The following is a 19,867-nucleotide window of genomic DNA, read 5'->3' on the forward strand; positions in this document are numbered from 1 at the left end:
TCATACAGTGACACACACACACACACTCACACGCGCGCAGTGGATGCTGATTGTGCGAGCCAGGTCAATGTGGATGACCTACTTCTCGGGTTTTGCTCCGCCGACTGCCACAGCCGCTCACGTCAAACTCGCCAAATGGAGCCCTCCACCCACTCAGAATGTGTGTTTTGGGAGGGAGAAGCGGCGTGGGTGGGGGTTAGATTGCGTCCGCTTGCTTATCGTAAAGATCTTTTAGGGTGGGTTTTGTGTCACATCATTTTACTGGGAGCCACAAAGGGGGTAGCGCAGTTTGTCAAGTAATGGCCTAGCTGAAATATTCATTTTGCTAAAAAGCTAAAGTGGCGGTGAAATAAAACTCCCCCCCACCAGCCCCAAAGCAGATTAAGAGGGCTTTTTTATTGCTAAAAGGCTGGGAGAAAAAGAATTGTGGCTGGAACCCGGAATTATTAACAATTATCGAGAGCACATCAGCATTACGAGGAGCGCCATGCATCACGGAGAAACATTCTTTTCCCATCTCATAAACACGCTCTCTGGCTCGGGCTCTTGTTGGATCGGTTTTTAAGAAAATGGACAGAGAGAGCCCCCATGAAAATTTTAACAGCCTAAACTATGAGTGGAGCGGGAGAGCCCCGCGACCTCCTCGGCCCCCCCGCAGCCAATGAAAGATTCAGCAGTCGGGCGCGGGCTGATGTTGGGGAGTCAGCCCAAATATAAACAGGAAGAGAGATCGAAAGTTGGAAGCGGGTTTAAGATATGTTTTCCGATGGACATTGTTCAAGATGTTAAGTGATTTTTTTCATTTTAAAAGGTCGTCCGCTGATATTCATGGATCAGGGGTTTTTAGAAGGTTTTGTTTAGGAATAAAAATGCCACGTAAAGCTTAGAGTGGCATCAGGGCAGCGACCTTTGTTCCCCCTCTTAAAATAGAAACGTAGCATTTTGGACTTCTGTAACACAATCTGGTAACGGGAGACGGGTGGAGCAGAGAAACTGTCAGGAACAGACAGAGAGGAAGAAAATGAAAGCTGGAGCATCTCTGACACAGAAGCTCTGATGTACGGAGGCCAAGAACTGCCAAACTTGGAATTTTGAAATGCTCTTATTAAGATTAGCAATTATGGTTTTATTTTTTATGTAATAAGACAATATACATTATATTTATATATTGTAATTTATTATGCAATTTATTTATATTTTTTTATGTTGCTTATTTTTTAAATTAAAAAAATCAAAGCTCTGTCATTGAGATGTAATAAGAAAAGTAAGAAAGTACACTTTTTTTGCTATTTTTTGTTTGGATAAATGATCTCGTTATCTCATGAAATCCACCTTTTGTCTGCTCTAATTAACAAGACAAATTAAGCGGTTAAACGGAGAACATGAGCGTTTTATTTCAAGAAAATGAAGTACTTCACTTGTAATCTCAAGATAATGTATATAAAAAAAGATAATAATAATAATTTCAACAATGTCCGTTCTTGGCTTCCGTACCGAAATGTAACGTACTTGTATGTTAGGCTGTTATCTATGTGTGGTTACAGGGATTTTGGCTGTTTCAGAGACTCATGTCTTTTACAGTGAAGCAAATATCAAGTGTCTTTCTCTGGGTTTTTTCTTTCAACTACAAGCAGAGAGACTTATTGCTCCATTTTGTGCTCTTCAAAAAGACACTGCCCAATTTAGTCCGTGTAAAAGTGGCGAGAAGCGATCAGGAAAAAAACTCAGAGTGGGCGACAGGCTCACAAATAGATCTCAGGGTTCCTCATGTCAGGTTTTCTTTAGATTTCCTTTTGTGTAATTGGTTTCAGATCTTACTTAACACACTGTGAAAGTCAGCCTGACTTAAATGAGGCTGTAGATAATTTGACTTTTTGGCTGGACTGCAGCGGAGCAGGACCACATACATACCTCCTCCACAAGCTCTTTCAAAATGAGTAGGTGCAGACAGTCCTCAATTACATCCTCAGGAGCGCACTGACGACCCAGCCCGCCGTATACTTTTCCACCTTGTCTGGTTCTTTTAAGTTTCAGGCCGACTATTTGGAAAGCAAGACCCCTGTAATAGGCATCTGATGTGCCCATACATGATGTCATGTTAAGAAACTGAGGGAAAAAAAGTAATTTCGGCTGTCTTGGTGAAGACTGGTGTGTGCTGCTGGAGTGTAAACTCTTTCCTAAAGAACAGGAAAGGGGGGGGGATATACTACACAGTAGATATGGCTGTTGTGAATGAACAAACTATTGAATATAGGTAATGATGTGACCTTTGACCTTGACAATCATACTTTCTAGCCAGTTGGACTGACTGAGCAGCTTTCAACCAAGCTATATCAGCATGGCTCTGATTTACTTTCATGCTGCATAACACCAATTAAAATGTAACTGGATGCATTGGAGGACTGTAAAATGAAGGAGGGAAGGAGAAATAAGCTAACGGAATAATATATATAGAGATAGACGAGGACATGTTTTGTTTGGAGTGTTAGGGAGATTAAATTTAGAATGGACATGTACTTTTTAGATAAACGTCCTCCAGCTATGTTGATTCCTTTTGCCTGGGTGATTATGAAAAACCAGAGTTGCACTCCAGAGAGGGAACATTTCTTGGAGTAGATTTTTACCAAGCTCGGGGAGAGAAGGCAAACATATTTTGCTCCGAGACCGATCCACAAAATAACCTGTAATTTTGTAATGAAATGAAATGCCCGACCACCGCGGATATACTTTCGGTGTCCGCGCTTTTTATTTAGCGCATGACAAGAAAATAGACAAAACTCAAAGAACGTGGACAGAGAGAACATGGAATCTGTTCCTCTGCTCTGTAAGAAGCATTCATATCTCTCATGCTGCAGGGGGAAGAGGGAGGAGGAGGAGTGAGAGAGTGGAGGACTCTCTCACTCTCTCATTCAGCTTTGTATTGCCCCCCACTGAAGAGCATTGGTACTGACGCCTCAGTGGTGCCAGCAGCCTTTCCTCACACACGCTGGCAGCTCTGACAGTCATGAAGCGCGCGGCGATGGTGGGAAAAATAAACAACTCGGCTCGGATTTTTCACCAGATCTGCCCTTCCAGCCTGAATGCCCTTTTTTCTCCCCCTCGCGTTCCTCTTCTCTCTTCCCCCTCTGACTGGCTGTGCTCCTCTTCCCCCTCAATAACACTCATCCATCCTCCTTCTGTTTTCTAACCATGCGCGGTTCAACAGTGTCACCTATAGTGTGCTGAGAGGCACTTCAGCCTGTCTCACCTGCCGATTCGGGTCTGCCCAACTGTGTGTCTGTATTTTTTCTGGCGCAGATTTAGGTTTTTTTTTTTTGCGATGGCAAATTTATTCTCTTTTACCTTAGGCTTCCCTCGCTGTCGAGCGGGCACCCTGTCAGAGCTCCATCAGTGTCGAACTTTCCCCGGCTCTGAACTTTTTTTCTCTGCCTCTGTAAAAAATGCTGTTTGTGGACTACATGAAAATTCCCCTGGACTTTTTATGACTCAAACCTGCCATCCAGTGTTCGGCACGCGTGATCCAGCTTTGGACATTGACCAACTGGGATCAGTGGGCTGAAAGCATAAATGAGGCACACTCTGGAGCAGGAAGTTAGAATGGGGTGCTGCCATGTGTTATGTAAGATTATAGCCTTATTAAACCTGTTGTAATTTAACTCCGGTTTCCCCACTGAGCGACATTAACTTTAGCCGCGGCGCGGGTGCAATACTAAACCAGCATTTACCGAGCACGTTCATATCAGTTTCATCACACTTAAAGCTGCATTAATTGATTTCTGGCAACAAGGCGGCAGCAAAACAAACTTAAAAAAAAAAAAAAACCCACAATGCCAGCAGTTGCCTGTTTACAAAGCATCATTAGCATTCATTTGGAGTCGTGTGCATGGCGCACCAACAAATGGAAGTCCAATACTCGCCCTCCTTCAGCTGTGTTTTTTCATCTGGACCTTCTATCGAATGAATTAAAAAGCTCTTCAGCTGATTAATCTGAGTGGGAACTGCAAAGTTGGGAGGATAATTCAACCCTTTTAACATTATACAAAGCCCCCATGATCTGTTGTTTGTGTAAAGTATCGATTAGCACAGCTTTAAGGACCATTTAATTCCATTTGTCAGCTTCCCAGCCCTGACTTTTTGTGTCCATGTGTTGTTTGCCCACACATCTGCATTCTTGAGCGCCAGGGCACAAAATGAGTAAGAAGTCTGAAAGATTTGTTCCTGGTGATTAATCACGCACAGCCTAAACGCTTCCCCGCTGAGTTAGACGGAGCTCTAGTGGTGCTACGGAGACACTTTTCCCCCTTTTTTGTTTATCTCACGCATGATGAGACACACAAAATAATACGCAGGTGCCAGACAAGATACAGCCGAGTTTGAAATGCTTATGCAACCGTCGTTTGTGAGAAGGGTGTGCACTGAATGTTCAGTTTGTGATCAGCAGTAGACACATGAACGAGTGAAAGGTCTAGAACTGGAGAGCGTTTATCATCTCAAAGAAAAAGTCACAGCCTCATTCAGTTGTTGTCAGCGATGATGCCTGCAAAAAAAACAAAACAGAAACACTCACCTCCACCTGTGAGTTTATGTTTTCACCCTTGTCCATTTGTTGGTTGGTTTGTTACCAGGCTTGTACCAAAACTGCTGCATGAATTTCCACAAAACTTGGATGGAGGATGGCTCCTGGCCCAGAATAGACCCTATTAACTTTTGGTGCTGCTATGGATACAAGGAATCTTGCGAGATGGGACATTGTTCGACATTTCTGTTCATTTCTCAAGGAATATTGCACTGATCTTGATCAAAATAATCAGGCATATTGAGGAGCCTGTTATCTGTGAATGAATACAATGTGATGCTGATCATAAACATAAATTATGGTTAAGCAAGATTAAAAATATATAGTTATAAGGCTATGCAATTTTGTATCGAATTAGGTTCTATTGGATTAAAGGGGGCTGTTGGGCCTTTGATGGCAGTATAAGCACTACTGGGTTTTTACATATATTTTTAACTCATGTTATCAGCCGAATGTGAAGAAATTACCGTTTTGATGTGATGTCAAAGACATCTATCAAGATATATCTGAAGTTAGCATGTTAGCCAGCTAGCGCCGTCCTTTCCTGTCGAGTACCACCTTGTACCTCAATATGCAACCGTCTGGTAGTACAGTGCAAGTGCAAGCTCAGGACTGCAGAGCCTTGTCGCAAGGCTAACTAAGCTAACAAGCTAACAACAGCTACAGTTGATTAGCTGTGGGTTCAAAGGGGCAGGATGTAGTTTTAGGGAAGACAAACTTAATAAACAAACTCTTTTTTGTATTCATGACTGTGTAAATTGAATAAACACACTGACTTTGTTTATAATTGGCGGACCCTGCCACCTTTCTAACTTCAAACCTTATTTTCCTCTGAGAGCAGCTTGTTTATTATATAACATATAATATATATATGTATAAAGATAATTCTGAATTTGTATTATGAACTCATTAATATTATAAATGCTAAAACTCTGAATTTAAATTATTCTCCAAAGTACTTAGTGCCCCTTTCAGATTTATAATGATGGTGGATATGAAGTGCTGTAAAGGATAAAATGAGAATAGAGACACCAAATTCTTTCTTGTTGGCAGACAAATCACATATTTCAATGTCTGGCCTCCTGCAATTGGCTGTCATAGCAAATCAAGCTGATAACTGGGATTTAAAGTCGCTTCACGTTGGACATATGGGCGATTTGTTCGGCAAACTGACCAAAGGTCCAAGAGCATCGTGAGTTACTGAATTCAACACATGTTCTCCGAGTTTTACCAGACTATCAACAAGCCTCAGCCTTCACCGACAAGATATCTCTCAAACACAAACACCTGAGGGAGGCTCTGAAGGAAACCGCTGTGTGTGTTCCAATGTGTGTGTGTGTGTGTCGATGTGGAGGGACATGGAGGGGCGCACACAAGCATTAAAAAAACGTTGACTGTTTGTGTGCATTTCTGAGGATTTGTCGCGTTTAAAGTCCCTTCAAACACGGCGACACTTTCATTTCATTCGAAGCGTGTGATTGCTGAACCGGCTACCCACGCAATTCCTGTCCCTCTTCTCTCTCAGCTTTATATCCTCCCATAGTTGCTGCATTTGAAATCAGGCTTTGAATTCCTTCTTTTGAAATATGAGATCAAAATTGCTTGACTCTCGTAAGTTTAGAATTTTCGGTCCTAAACCCAGAAATGTCATTTACGCACGGCATTCCCTCCTTCCTCCTCCCTCTGTGCAAATTCATCCTATCTGGCCTCAGATATCAAGTCCAACTTAGTTTATCTCCCCCCTCTTTTCTGTCTTTTTTTTTTTTTTTCAGAGGATGAAGGGAAACCATATATAGGCACGGACAAATGGGAGAGAGAGGGTGCAAGCGTGGTGGTCCACTCAGATGCACACAGGCCTTTAAGCCCAGTAAACAGTGACATCTGCTGCACTGAGGGGTTTAGAGTGGATGTCTCTCCTGCCTCGGCCCTGCACGCATTCAACTCAGGAAGCATTACGTCCTTTGCCATCGCCGTTATTGTGACTCGCCGAGGTCTTTGCTAGAATCAGCATTAATTAGATTGCTAATCTTTAGATTGCACTTCAATGGATCCGCACAAAAAACTTCATTTCAATACATTTTTTTTTTTTTCGTTGAATGGATTCCACTCGCGCCGGTCTTATCTAAGGTTTTCTCTGCACTGATCCATTTTCCTCAAGGGCTTGTTGTTCATCTAATCTCAGAAAGTTTTTTTCTTGGCTTTTTTCTTTTGGCAGTAGCTGAGAAATCATAAAGAAAGAAAGGAACAAAGAAAAAGCACAGCCGAAGTTAACTTTCGGACGGGCTGATGAAACCGATTGAGAGCGAGGTAATCAAGATCCCAGCCGCAGTTTTTTATCAGTTTACTGACGTCTTTATCGTGCTCAGTTTTTTTTTTTTTTATTTATTTATTTTTTTATTATATTTTTTTGGCCTTTTTTCGGCTTTATTGATAGAAGAGCTGGAGATAGATAGGAAACAGGATGAGAGAGAAGGGGAGGGACACGCAGCAAAGGGCCCCTGGCCGGGATTCAATGCCGGGGCCACCCACTCTACTACCCGAGCTAAATGGCGCCTCCGCACTCAGTTTTTATATTTCCAGACAGATTTTTTAATTAAAGAAACAATTCAACAAAAACATACTAAATTGCTGGATGTTGTTGGAAATTAAAGGTGCTCTATGTAGTTTTGTGGAAGAAGTTTAGAAGGTTCTTCATTGACTAATCATTTACGCCTAAACACACTCTCTTTATGGGAAAAAAAATAAACATTTCTCAGTTTGAATTCCTTCTCCAAGACTACACAGCGCCCCTTTAAAGTCACCTGTGTGAGCGTGTGCGTTTAAATTCGGTGTCATTTCGGTGCAGAACTCCTCCACAGCTGATTGACAGGCTCGCTGTCACGACTCAAACCAGACAACCAGCAGCCGCCACTTCTCCTCCTTTGTTTAACCGGGAGTCACACTGGCAGCACGCAGGGTCAGACGGAAATCAGGCTCCAGCTCCTCTGCAGGGATAAACAGACGAGCACATGCTAATTACCAATTAGCCGCAGCTGTGCAGCCGCCACCGCCGCCGCCGCACCACGTGTCGGCCACACCTGCGCTGAGTGTTCAGACTAGTCAATTAAAAGTGTTGTTTCTTCGAGCTTGACATAAATTATCGAGTTTCAATTTGGTTTTGACAACGTGCTAGACAGTTCTTTGCTGTCATGAAAAAAAAAAAAAAAAAACTTTTAGCCAGGCTCTGCACAAGAATGAATCACAGTCAGCAACACTGAGGACACGCCATTAAAGAGCACTAGTTAACAGTTATTTCAATGCTCACATGTAGTTCAATCCATAACAGAGAGCAATTAGTGCAATTGTAAGAATTGGCAGCCTTCAAACAAATAGGGGGCAGCACATCGCAAGCTAACCGCTAACTGCTGCTTGCTGTAGGGTTCCGTTAGCTAGTTAGCTCAGTTAGCTGTGCAGCTAGCGGTCAAGACTGGGAGCCTGGAGAACTGGGGGAAGTGTTGAAATGTTAGCACGGGAGCTTTTGGACAGGGTTAGGTCATTAGCACTTCAGCGGAAATCTCTGCCACACAATGAGTAGATGGACATTCTGAAGATAATAATAAAATAAAAAGTTTATATATAAACTATACATATAGTGACATGGATCCAGTATATAGTATGAATGGGCTGACACAGAGATGCCATTCAGCCTATTAATGATACAGTACCATCAACATGATTTTGAAGCTGTCACTATGATGGAGATAAGTAATATGATGTTGCTTTTAGTCAGTAAATGTACTATGCAGTAGAGCTAATAGGACTCTCCAGGACTTTGAGGTTTCAGAATCTGCCGCGAAAAACATCAATCTTGTCAATCCGAGCTTGGTCTGAACTGAAGCAGCAGTTAGCAACCGCAGAGCCAGCGACAATTAGAATGATGAGAGGGCAAAAGTGGGTCGGCAGCATGCTTGTAACATGTGGTTGAAATGAAAAGCCACTGGGTAATTGAAGAGGAGCTGCATGTTTGGCCTTCGGCGCAGCTCGTCTTCCACATCCTCTGGGCTGTCAATAGCTTTTATCTTCCTTGTAATTTCTTTCTGTTTCACTGTGGGCGTTGAAAAGATTTATTGTCTTCCTCCGATGGTGTTCTTGTTGCCGAACCTAAAGACAAAGGATGACAGTTTGTACTTTGGATCTTGAATCATGTTTGTTTAATAGATTTGCTGCTTTTGGTGAAGATATTGCGTTCAGTACTGTGCATTGTGTCTGTGTCTGGCCGGTTTTTAAAGATCTAAATGTCAGATGGTGAAACAGATTGAACTTTTTAAAGTTTGTCTAGTCTTTGGAGGCATCAATTTTCGCAGACCACTTAACACTCTGCCATTCTTTAAGTCCACTCAGCGGTTTGCTCCATTTAGATATAAGCCCTCCCAAGAAAGCAGTAAGAAATAAGCCGTTTCACACCATTTATTCACAAATCCCTCTGCTTTTTTCCCCCCTTTTCTCTCCCTCCCTTTGTGCCTCCCTCCATCTATCTCTCTGTCTGCGGCCTACAGACGGCTGAGCGGCTCTTCCGGATTTCGCTGACGCTGCGCCTGGTCCCGCCTGGCCTCCTCTGAGCAGGATGGACACTCTGGAGTCAGAGCTGACCTGCCCAATCTGCCTGGAGCTCTTTGAAGACCCGCTGCTGCTCCCCTGCGCCCACAGCCTGTGCTTCGGCTGCGCCCACCGCATCCTTATCTCCCACTGCGCGACCAACGAATCCGTTCAGAGCATCGGCGCCTTCCAGTGCCCCACCTGTAGATATGTCATTTCCCTGAGTCCTGAGCGTGGATTAGAGGGACTTAAGAGAAACGTGACCTTACAGAATATTATCGATAGAGTTCAGCGGGCCTCATCCTCAGCAGGGCTGCCTCTACCCCTGCCGCTGCCTGCGCCCCACAGCGGGCCCAACTCTCCCGGCGAGGAAGGGAGCAACCGATTGGCGCTGGTCCCTGTCAGTGCCGCCATGTCCAGCCCAGGTACGCCTCCCGAGCCGGTCCAGTGCCAGTTCTGCGAGCAGGACCCGCCGCAGGACGCCGTCAAGACTTGCGTGACGTGCGAGGTGTCGTACTGTGAGGAGTGCCTCCGGGCGACTCACCCCAACAAGAAGCCGTTCACGGGCCACCGGCTCATCGAGCCCATGCCGGACTGCCACCTCAGAGGGCTCCAGTGCCTGGAGCATGACGAGGAGAAGGTGAACATGTACTGTGTCACTGATGACCAGCTCATCTGCTCGCTGTGCAAACTGGTCGGAAGGCACAGAGACCACCAGGTGGCGGCACTGAGCGACCGCTATGAAAAACTCAAGGTAGGCACACATTGCCAAAACTACACAGTGCACCATTAATTTCTCTTATCACTTTCTGCTATTTCCTTTATATTTGCTTGTGTGAATGATTTTTTTTTTTTGGTAATACGTCAATTTTTATCCCAAACTGCGCTCTAATTAACCCGAAGCCCTTAACGACCGATGTGTCAAGGTTACAGATCCCCTCCATTATTTATCTAACACATGTAATGAATTTTAAACATTAATTTTATGCCGCCCCGCTGTAGGAAATGTCCCCATTATCCTTACCCAGGTATCTAACTCAATTATCAAGTGCGATTGTATCATCTCACGCTGACTTATTATCTCCGTTGAATAATTAAGCAATTAGCATAATCACTACACCATGCAAGTGTGCCAGGAGGGTTATTCAGAGGCATGCACATGGAGTGAATACGCCGGGTGTCATTACCGACGAGGCATGGCGTCTTCAGCGAGGTTGCAGGTTAACAAGTGCCAATTGCCTGCCGGGTGTAGGTGTGCTTAATTGAGCGTGGCTATTAGAGTGTGCCGGTAATGGCCACAGAGGCGGCGTCAGAGTGCGCACGTGGTGTTTTTGTGTGTTACACCGGAGCTCAAGCGGAATGAATTGTTTCTCAGGACGTCCACCGGATGCTGCTCCTCTCATCATCGAGTAATCTGCCCTCGAATGATGCAGCGCTCTCCTTAATGGGCGGCTCCACTGTTCGGAGTTGTACCTCTGTGAAGTTTGGGGGCTCATCAGGCTGAGTCGTATTCCGCGTGACCAAAATCTATTTTCGAGCAGACTCATTCGTGGCTCTTAGTGGACATAGGGTCAGCCAATCAATGAGGATACTTTTGGAGCAAGGTCATGCCTTTTAAAAGTGGTCTCAAGAATTAAAAAAAAAAATCAATACAAAGTTTACAAAGGAGACGCTGTAAGTTGGCTGGCAAAGGGTAATATGTACACTTGTGTCCCTTGGCGCCAGTTATGTAACACCTAACATGCAGCAGATGCAGTTTTACCGGGGCCAGCCTTCAGCATTTGGATGCAAACAAAGTCAGAAGTTTTCGGGCAGAGCATCGATTAACTCACCCAATAAAAAATTTTAAAAAATGACCGCAAATGAGTCGCACGTTACAGATTTTCTCACAGGAACATCGAGCGAGAAAATACACCCTACTTTTTCCGAAGCGTCATGCACCCGGGGAGCATTTTGAGCCTCCTGCACGCTCGCCCGAAGAGCGTTTGCTCAGCCTTTCTAGGAGTCTTTAAATAAAAAGCCGTGGTGTGGCTCCTATGAGAAACAAGTTTTTTTTTCTCCTCTACCAGAACTTTGGAACATGTGTTCAAGTGTGAAATACTTTATAATACGCCCTCAGAGAGGTAGGCATGCCTTTGGTGATATAATGGAAGAAACTGAATCACACCAACTAATTCCAAGTTGCGGTAACCACAGGGAAAGGCCCTGATTCTCTAATAACTGAAACATTAGAGCTCTGTAATAAGATTCTACTCTTAGACTGAGTTTCAAAGAGCATAATGTGTCCTTGAGTAATAAAATACTCATGTCTTAACATCCAAAACCTTCGAAAGAATAAAAAGTCAATGATTATAACCATCTATTTTCAGTGTCTGCGCTGAAACACCCCTCACAGTGATCATTATTTCAGTGGGATAATCTTAAATCAGCATGAAACCACTAAAGCACCGTCCCCTCTATCATTATGGGCCCTCTGCTGGCTGGCGTCCTCTATTTTTAAAGCCGCTCTCCCTCCAATGACGGTCTCGATGCCCTTAGTCATCGCAGCTGCCGCTCGCGTCTGTCCGTACCTTCTCATCTCGCGTGTTTCAGCATATTTAAGCAGAGAGGAGAGTAATTAGCAGGAAAGCTACAGGTCAGCGCTTCATCTAATTATCATGCCTCTCCGTCTGCCCCCTCCTCCTTCTCCGTCCATTCATCCGCGGAGAGAGCGCAGCACATCACAGGTCAGCGCGCCCAGCAGTGATCACACGGGCTAATTATCTGCCGTATCACAAAAAAAAAAAAAGGAAAAAAGCTAAGCAAAAGCAGATTTATCCTTGCGGTGACATGCCCACGAGTCGCCAAACATTATCATGCAACTTATAACAAGCACAACGTGACACAGCTGGAGTCTCTGATGGCCCGCGTGCGTGTAATATGACCCCTGAATATTACAAGTAGAATTCACGTCAGCTTTAGAGGGTGCATGAGATGGAACACGTGTGAAGCGCAGGTGCAAACCTTCAGCCTTTGTTTAACCGTATAAGTTTGAATTTTAATGAACTGCCTGAGGACTTCGTGAACACGCTTGTCTCTAGTTGGCTTTAGCTGCTGAACATAGGACATGTCTCTGAATAAAACATCAGTTGTTGACATTTTTGGGGAGAGTGTCCACATGAGCACAAGGGAAAAGTAAAAAATTGATGATTATAAAATATCTATAACATCCATTAGCAGCTGCCGTTGGCTAGTTAGCTCATTAAGCTGCTGTGGTCCAGAGTGGGAGCTTGAGGGCCCAGTGGAGTGTTGCTGTTTACATCACTAGCACAGGAAAGTTGGATCAGGTTGGGTCAGGGCGAGCTGGTCAGCATACTTTTTGAATATTGTCAATTGAAATTCTTGCATTTCCTTGGAAATAGCCCCAGCTAGCCTTAGCTGAAGCTGAACTAAATTCACTTACTGACCTCAGGATGACCTGACATCTTAAATTTCTTATAAACTGAATAAGGTCACAGCTAAATCCAGTCATGATGGAGAAACCCAGCTTGCAGTGCAGTATGTAAGAATTTTAGTTGAGATTTTTTAGAAACAAACTAAAATTATCAATAGAATGTAAATAAAACCTTCATCCTGCTGTCACAGTTTAATGATAAGTAATAATTAGTATGGCCACTAGAGGTCACTCCCCAACAATAAACATTAATATGGGTCATATTAAGCTGCTTGCACAGTTGACCTATATAGTTTCTTTTAATTTAAATTATGTTTTGATGGCAGTTGACTTTGTAAGATTTAGCTACTTAGCTATTTGAGCTACGTTACGATGACTTCAAATATACCAGTCTATAGATTCATTTATTGTACTGCTTTCAATTTATTTAATAGTATTTAACTCCCTTAAACAAGCTAAATCTTGACCACCTTTCATTTTTCTTGCTTAAGCCAAACCATAGTGTAGATTAAAATACTAATTATATGTATAATGTTCACAATTATGGATTCTGACACTCAGTGGGATGGACTTGTTGAATAACTGAAGTTTTGCGTGACATAAATAAATCACATGCTGCCATCTGACACAAGTCCCTGTACCTCATGAGGGCAGATGGGAAAGATAAGCATGCATGGCTGCTTCACAACTTTTGAGCATTCACACAGACACGTGCAAAAGCAGGCGTGCGTGTCTGCCCACACTGGAGAACACATATCTGCCCTCTGCCCTGACACGAATCTGAAGATAAACCCAGACTGCCCACAATTTCTCACACACAGAAAACAAATGTGACCTCCCTGCCAAAAGTACTTGACCACCTGTTAAGTTCTGAAAACCCTCATGCCAGCCAGCTGGCTCATGATGTGAGTCTGATGCAGACTGCGGGTTAAGACCCTGTTAGCCCTGAGCTGACCCACAGAGACACCATTAAAGGGAAGGCTTTCTGTCTTTATCTGACAGTATTAATTGTCTCTCAGATGGAAATTAGAGCATCATGATGACATTAATATCATGTTCAGTTTCTTTCATATATTTGCGGAGGGGTTTCATCATCACTGCTGTGTGGTGTTCTGCTTTGACTGAGCCTTCGTCAAAGTCACAAATTACCATGAAGCGATTAATTTAAAGGTGCTACATGTTAGCATTTTAGTCAAAGTAAAGTTTGTAAAACAGCTAAAATTATCAGCAGAATGTTAAGAAATAATGTCATAAGTCATGTCATAAGAGTTATGGGGCCTTCAAGGACACACAAGTTGAGTTTTACGACTTTATTGAAAAGGAAATTAATGCATATATATATATATATATATATATATATATATATATATATATATATATATATAATATATATAATATACAATGACACTTGCAAAATGCAAAACAAACTTTAACCGAATGTATATCTCCACTTCATTCTCATTGCTGCCTGAGTTGTTTAGCTTCTTCAGCAACAGCGAGGCTTTAAATACATCTCAGCCTCAGGCTAAACTCTGCTTCAATGTAGAAGGCTGAGTTCTGCACTTGTCAGTTCACTTAACCTTAATGCACTTCTGTAAACAGTATTTTTTTTTTTTCCTTCTCGGTGTTTTTATCCATGCGTGGCAGCATCTCGTGGCACACGTACTGTAAAAAGTGTGCAGTAATGCAGTTAACCCACGCGGCGCATCGGCAAACCAGTCCTGACAGAAACAGTGATCACGTCTTCGATTATGATCGCGGAACGGTTAATTTAAAACCATTCACTGTCGCTTTGAGTCTGTTAAGAGGCAAAGTTTTGTCGCCGCTTCAAACTAGTGACAGAAACAAGACAGGAAAGAAAGCTGAGGTCTTGATCTAAGCTAATTACCACGGGAAACTAACTCCGCTGCCTTGCAATATTCATGCCGAAACAGCACATCTGATTTTTAATTCATGACGACAGAAAAGTTCAGGGGAAGTTCTGGGAAAGAGGAGGAGGAACGAAAGTGCCTTGTCAGGTAGCCCCAAATGGTTAAAACTTGAAACACTTAAGATGTTAAATCCGGTCCCTTTCCCCCCCCCACTCGGATATGTTTTTCTTTCTTTCTCTTTTTTTTTTTTTTTTTTTTTTGCAAAATCTGACAATCTGAAACTATTTTGGTCATATTTTGCGGACCACTTCATGCGTATCGCTTTTTGCCCTGATCTGCTGCAACTGGAGATATCCCCCCCCTCCCAACTCGGCGTAGGGAGGAAGAAAAAAAAAAACGAATATCAGATGATTGGAATGGTTTCCTTTTTACAGTGGCAGCGGTGGTGCGTCTGATAAGAGCCGCGGAGGTTATTGTGGGAACACCCATCCTTTTTTCGGAGATAAAATTACCCCCGTCACAGGAAATTGACTGAGAAGGCATCTGGAAATAGCTTTTAAAGTCCTTGGCTCCGGGTCTGTGGAGAAAGAACCTTGAGGATAAAAGATAGGTACTGCTGTGTGTGTGTGTGTGTGTGTGTGTGTGTGTGTGTGTGTGTGTGTGTGTGTGTGTGTGCAGCTTTAGTTTTAAATCATAGGTTTGTTGTGGTTTAATCAGCTGCCCCTTTAGCGTTGAAGCAACATACTTTGTGGTTGTCAAGTGCCAACAGGCGCAGTAAAATATGAACGGACACAAAACACAACACTTGATTCACGGTCTCGCAGATAAGCACAATATTTACCTTTATGTCCTCCAGCTGTCTCGTTCATCATTTATATCAGGAATACACTTATTCTCCTCCTTCCTGTCCTTTATATAGTCCCGCGCTATTAAGTTGACAACTTCTCACCTTTAAATTTCAACCTTGACTTTGACAAACTTGTGTTAAAGTGGTTTATAAAAGGACGGCGCCCGCCAAAAACCTTGTTTGTCTGACCTCCAGTGGCTGAACTTCTTACTTCGCTGCGGCGATGTAGAAGTCTTACTCTCTGTGGAGATTTTTAAAAAGAAATCTTAAAGGTTCAGTCACGTTTTTATTATATAATTACCCCAAAGTGCCCCTGTAGCTAAGGTACCTTAAAGGCCACATGCACGTTGAACTGGCACACCAATGAAACATATATTTATATATGTATGGACAGAATGGATATCTGTATTACTGTCACATAACCTGTGTTTGATGTCTTGATGCCATGCTTACAGGAGCACTGTGGATATCATATCTAAAACGTATCTGTGTTGAGATCATCGATCACTGGTAGTATATCAAAACCTCTGCAGCAGATGAGCAGTGGGTGATAAATGCGTGCTTTGTCAGCGATCACAAGGCGTTAAAGATGTTGTTCTGATATATTTACCACTTTCCTGGTACACACCGAAGAGAAGCATCATTGCTCACACTGCAACGTCAAGTATCACAGGGTTTGTCCTGGATTTCTCCGAGTGTTGAACCCGGCCGTGAACAGACTCCCGTCTCCAAGACAGCCGACGCTCTCTCCAGTCGGAGTAAATAAAAGACGTTATTTGAGAATTTACAGCGCATCGTGCGGCGCTCGATGTCTTCTCTCTTTCCTCCTGTACTGGATGTTCCTTTCGCTCGGGGGCCCTCTTGCCTCCCAATCAAACTCAAACACACACACACAATCACACACTCTCTCCATCCTCTCCCAGTTTCCCCCCCCCGTGTGCTACAATGTTCCTTCCTCGCTGTGTTTTTCTTTTTTCTCTCTGTTGGGCTTTGCTTCCTTTTTTTCTTTTCCTTTTTTTTTTCTTTTTCCCATCTCTGTTCTCTCCCTCAGACTGATACACTGACATATTGTTTCCAATTTACGGAGGGAAGCTCGCCAGAAGAAAACTTGGGTGTCGAGCAAACACAACAACAGCCCCCCCCCCCTCCATCAAACACGGAACATCCAATACAATGATGACTTCAGATGGGGGAGATAAACACAGTGTGGATGTCTGAGTGCGCACAGCGGTGAACAAACAAATGATGAATCCTGTGATTACGGCTCTCGGCTCCCCGCTGTGCTTTCCTCGGCCTTCCCCCTCTTTAATTTCTGTCTCGCTGTTCAGCCGTCCACCTTTGTTCTCTCGGCACGTGCCTTCGCCTTCGCCGCCGAGGTCTTTCTGATCTCCACGCGGAACCTAGTGAAAAATGATGGCAGCTCGTCGGGAACACAATCCCGCTCAGCGTCACGGTAAATCTCCCCCCCCCAAAAAAAAGATGAAAGTTCTCCGTTCGGCTGCCTACCTGCTCGTCTCCATCCGCGGCTGAGTCGTGTGATCCCTCTGCATAAATTCGGAGCTTATCGGAGGCTACTTCAGCTCGCTCGCAGCTGCTGATGAACACATGGAGCACTGACAACAATGGGGTTTAGACAGAAACGGCAGACGAGGCCGCCAAGCACGGGGCCTCGAAACTTTTACTTTCAAAGCCGACAGGGAGGTGTTTGGCAATGAAGCGTGTGCAAAGTTTGTCTCGGTGTCAGGGAGCGGATTCCTGTCGGGTGATTTCAAGAGAGCTTTGCGCTAATTAAGAGCAGACGCTGTCGGAGACGCTGACTCAACTCTGTGATTTCTCCAAAAAACTAAGACTAGAGAAATATCCAGAGTGTTAGGCTGGAAACTATTGGACTAACTGCAAAACTGCAGTGCAACTGGACCCACTGACGGCTGCTTGTACATCGCTTCATCATTATTAAAGGGTAACTCCACCAATTTTACACATTGAAGTCTGAGGGTTAACTACTGCATCTGTGAAAACAAGTGGTATAAAGCCTTTTGTGGCTCCAGAGGAGGCTTGATGTAATCTGATACATTTCCTCCACTGTTGCATTGTGGGTAATGTAGGCACCAGACTCTGACTCATCAGACGCTGTATTTATTTTCATCATGTGTTTTGAAACTGTCCACAATGAGTCCAGCAGTGCTATTTGAGACCAGTGAACTGCTTTATCAAAACCTGGCGACTACATTACCCACAATGCAATAGTACTTATACTACTTTCTGAGTATAATTTGAAATGAATGACCTTTGACCTTTGACTTCTTCCACCATTTCTGTCACTGAGAGCTAGAGTCAGCTCTCAGGGTGGTCGTGTTCATTGGTCGGTCCAACACTTTGCTCGAGTCTGCAATATATCAACAACTATTAGATGTTTAAGCTCAACAATTATCCTGAACTACCATGTGTTTTATTATATAATAATTTATAATTCCTGACTGTCTTCGAGAGCTAATTTTTGACATCTTTGCATGCCTGGCAGCATGATATCTTAAATCTAAAATCCTACAGGTGACTTAACATGTTAACCTTTCTGCCTGCACGAAAACTACAAGTGCAATTTGCCTTTTTACATGTGAAAATGAAAATCTGACGTGGATATTTCTACACGCGAACTAAATTTTTAACACTGTCACTAGTCAATCACGTGATTGGCTTTTCTCACCTCTGAATTAGAACTTTAATTAGAACGCAAAAAATTAAATTCAGTGAAGTTCAGCTTTTGTTTTTTGTTTGTTTCAACATATTTTCACATGTTTTTCTTTTATTACATGTGAACTAAAACTCTGTCACGTGAGAGTAAAAGTCTGTGAACTGGACATCCTCACAAGTGAATGGCTTTATTCACATGTGAACGGACGTTTCCACACCACAGCTTCGACCTTTTCACATCTTAACACGTTTAGACTATGTGTGATGTTTTTCTTCACATGCGGATCAGAACTCCCACATGTACACAATCCTCGCATAAATCGCCTGTGTAATGCTGTCACACGCGTCCCTTAACACTTTCATGCTGACACCACACTCCCACCACTCTCCTCATCTAACAGTGCAGTCTACTTTACAATTGGCTGTTGTTGCCTTGTTAGCTATCTCTTTCCAGACTATAAACTACTTTCATTCTCTCTTATTCCTTATTTTTTTGCAGCATTTTATGTCCCTGATGTTTATTTTTGTGACTTTCAATGCCCGTGTTGTATGTGTGCAGCATGACGACCGTGAAATGCATTAGCGTCATTTTAAGAGATGTTTCATATGCAAAATCCTAATCTGCAAGGTGACTTAGTGGTGAACGCGGCAGAGTAATTTCCCCTCTGAAATTGCAGTCGTTGAGTACACGCACTTCAGCATTACGCTTTAATATGTTGGGCTTCTTTCTGCACCTGGTTCATTTTCCAACATGCATCCTCGCAGCTCAGTGCTTAGCAAATGTGAACCCGATGGCTCGCTGTATATCTCAAATGTCATCAAATCAACATGGCTTAGCATCGTTGGTTCAGGGCAGAGATTAACGTTGCACAGGCACTGATTTTCTTTTTTTGTAGGGCGTGAAAATCCAATTCAGACGATAGGCAGACAGAAAGAGATAGGGAGAGAGAGTGATGGTGCGGATAACAGGAGCGGGGTGATTGACAGCCAATCAGCCTGACGGGCAGGCGGGTGACCCGGCGCTGACACGTTAATACGAGCCGGCAACGTGGCCGCTGTAGCGACCCCGCCGTGTCCAATCCTGACCGCAAATGCACACTCGCAAGGAAGTGAACGTAGCATGGCATGGGGAGTGACAGCAGGTTTGATCTCTTTAAATCCCTGAGATGCTGTTTGCTGTTCCCCTTGTACACATGCCACTTCTGTATTCCATGTTCTGAAAAGCACAAAGATAAGGGTTTTTTTTTTTTTTTTGCATTTAAGGCGTGTGTGATTTTTTGCTGCATACGTGGCGCGGCTGCTGACTTATCGTTGTTGTGATCCTAATCCTCCCTCATCATCCTTTCCCGAGGTTTCGGTTTTATTTTTATCTCTCTCCGGATGATGATCGCAGTGTCATACATTCCTCTCCAAGGAAGACCTTTGTGCCGCTCTTTGCTTTTGTGTGTCATCGGCGTATTAAGGCCATCCATTAAGCCCCCAGTGCCACTACAGCGCACACACATAAAAAAAACACACCAAATCCCACCATCTCTATGTGTTTTTTTCATTGTTGTTGAGTCAATATTCCCTCCGGGGCAACTCCCTTTTTTATCCGCCACAGAGCAATCAGAATAGTGCTAGATGTGTCTCATCTAGCTAGTTTACCTCCTTAATTTTCAAAGGAGGTTCACAAGCACCTGTCCTCGACTCTTGCCATTTCGGCCTCGCTGCACCCGACCCACCTTTAACGCCGCTGTTGGAGGCGTCGCAGGGAAATCTCAGCATCCGCCGGGGGCCTGAGCTTTAAAATCCATCTGGGACACAGCTTGGAACGGGACAGCGGAGACGTGGCGTCAGAGCGGCTTAAGCACGCTCGGTTTGGCAATAATATG

The 19,867-nt window shown here is 43.7% G+C and overlaps 1 protein-coding gene across 4 annotated transcripts in view; it reads left to right on the plus strand.

The window, feature by feature from the left end:
* Positions 1 to 19,867, plus strand: part of LOC119015521 (E3 ubiquitin-protein ligase Midline-1-like) — a 65,396-nt gene that overhangs the window by 29,031 nt on the left and 16,498 nt on the right. For all 4 annotated transcript variants that reach the window (XM_037091583.1, XM_037091584.1, XM_037091586.1 and 1 more), the window contains one exon: positions 9,112 to 9,905. In XM_037091583.1, the coding sequence (XP_036947478.1) occupies positions 9,180 to 9,905 (726 nt within the window). In that variant the 5' untranslated portion in view covers positions 9,112 to 9,179. The remainder of the gene's footprint in view (positions 1 to 9,111; positions 9,906 to 19,867) is intronic.

The sequence above is a fragment of the Acanthopagrus latus genome, chromosome 24 (genome assembly GCF_904848185.1).
Source record: "Acanthopagrus latus isolate v.2019 chromosome 24, fAcaLat1.1, whole genome shotgun sequence".
Taxonomy (NCBI): domain Eukaryota; kingdom Metazoa; phylum Chordata; class Actinopteri; order Spariformes; family Sparidae; genus Acanthopagrus; species Acanthopagrus latus.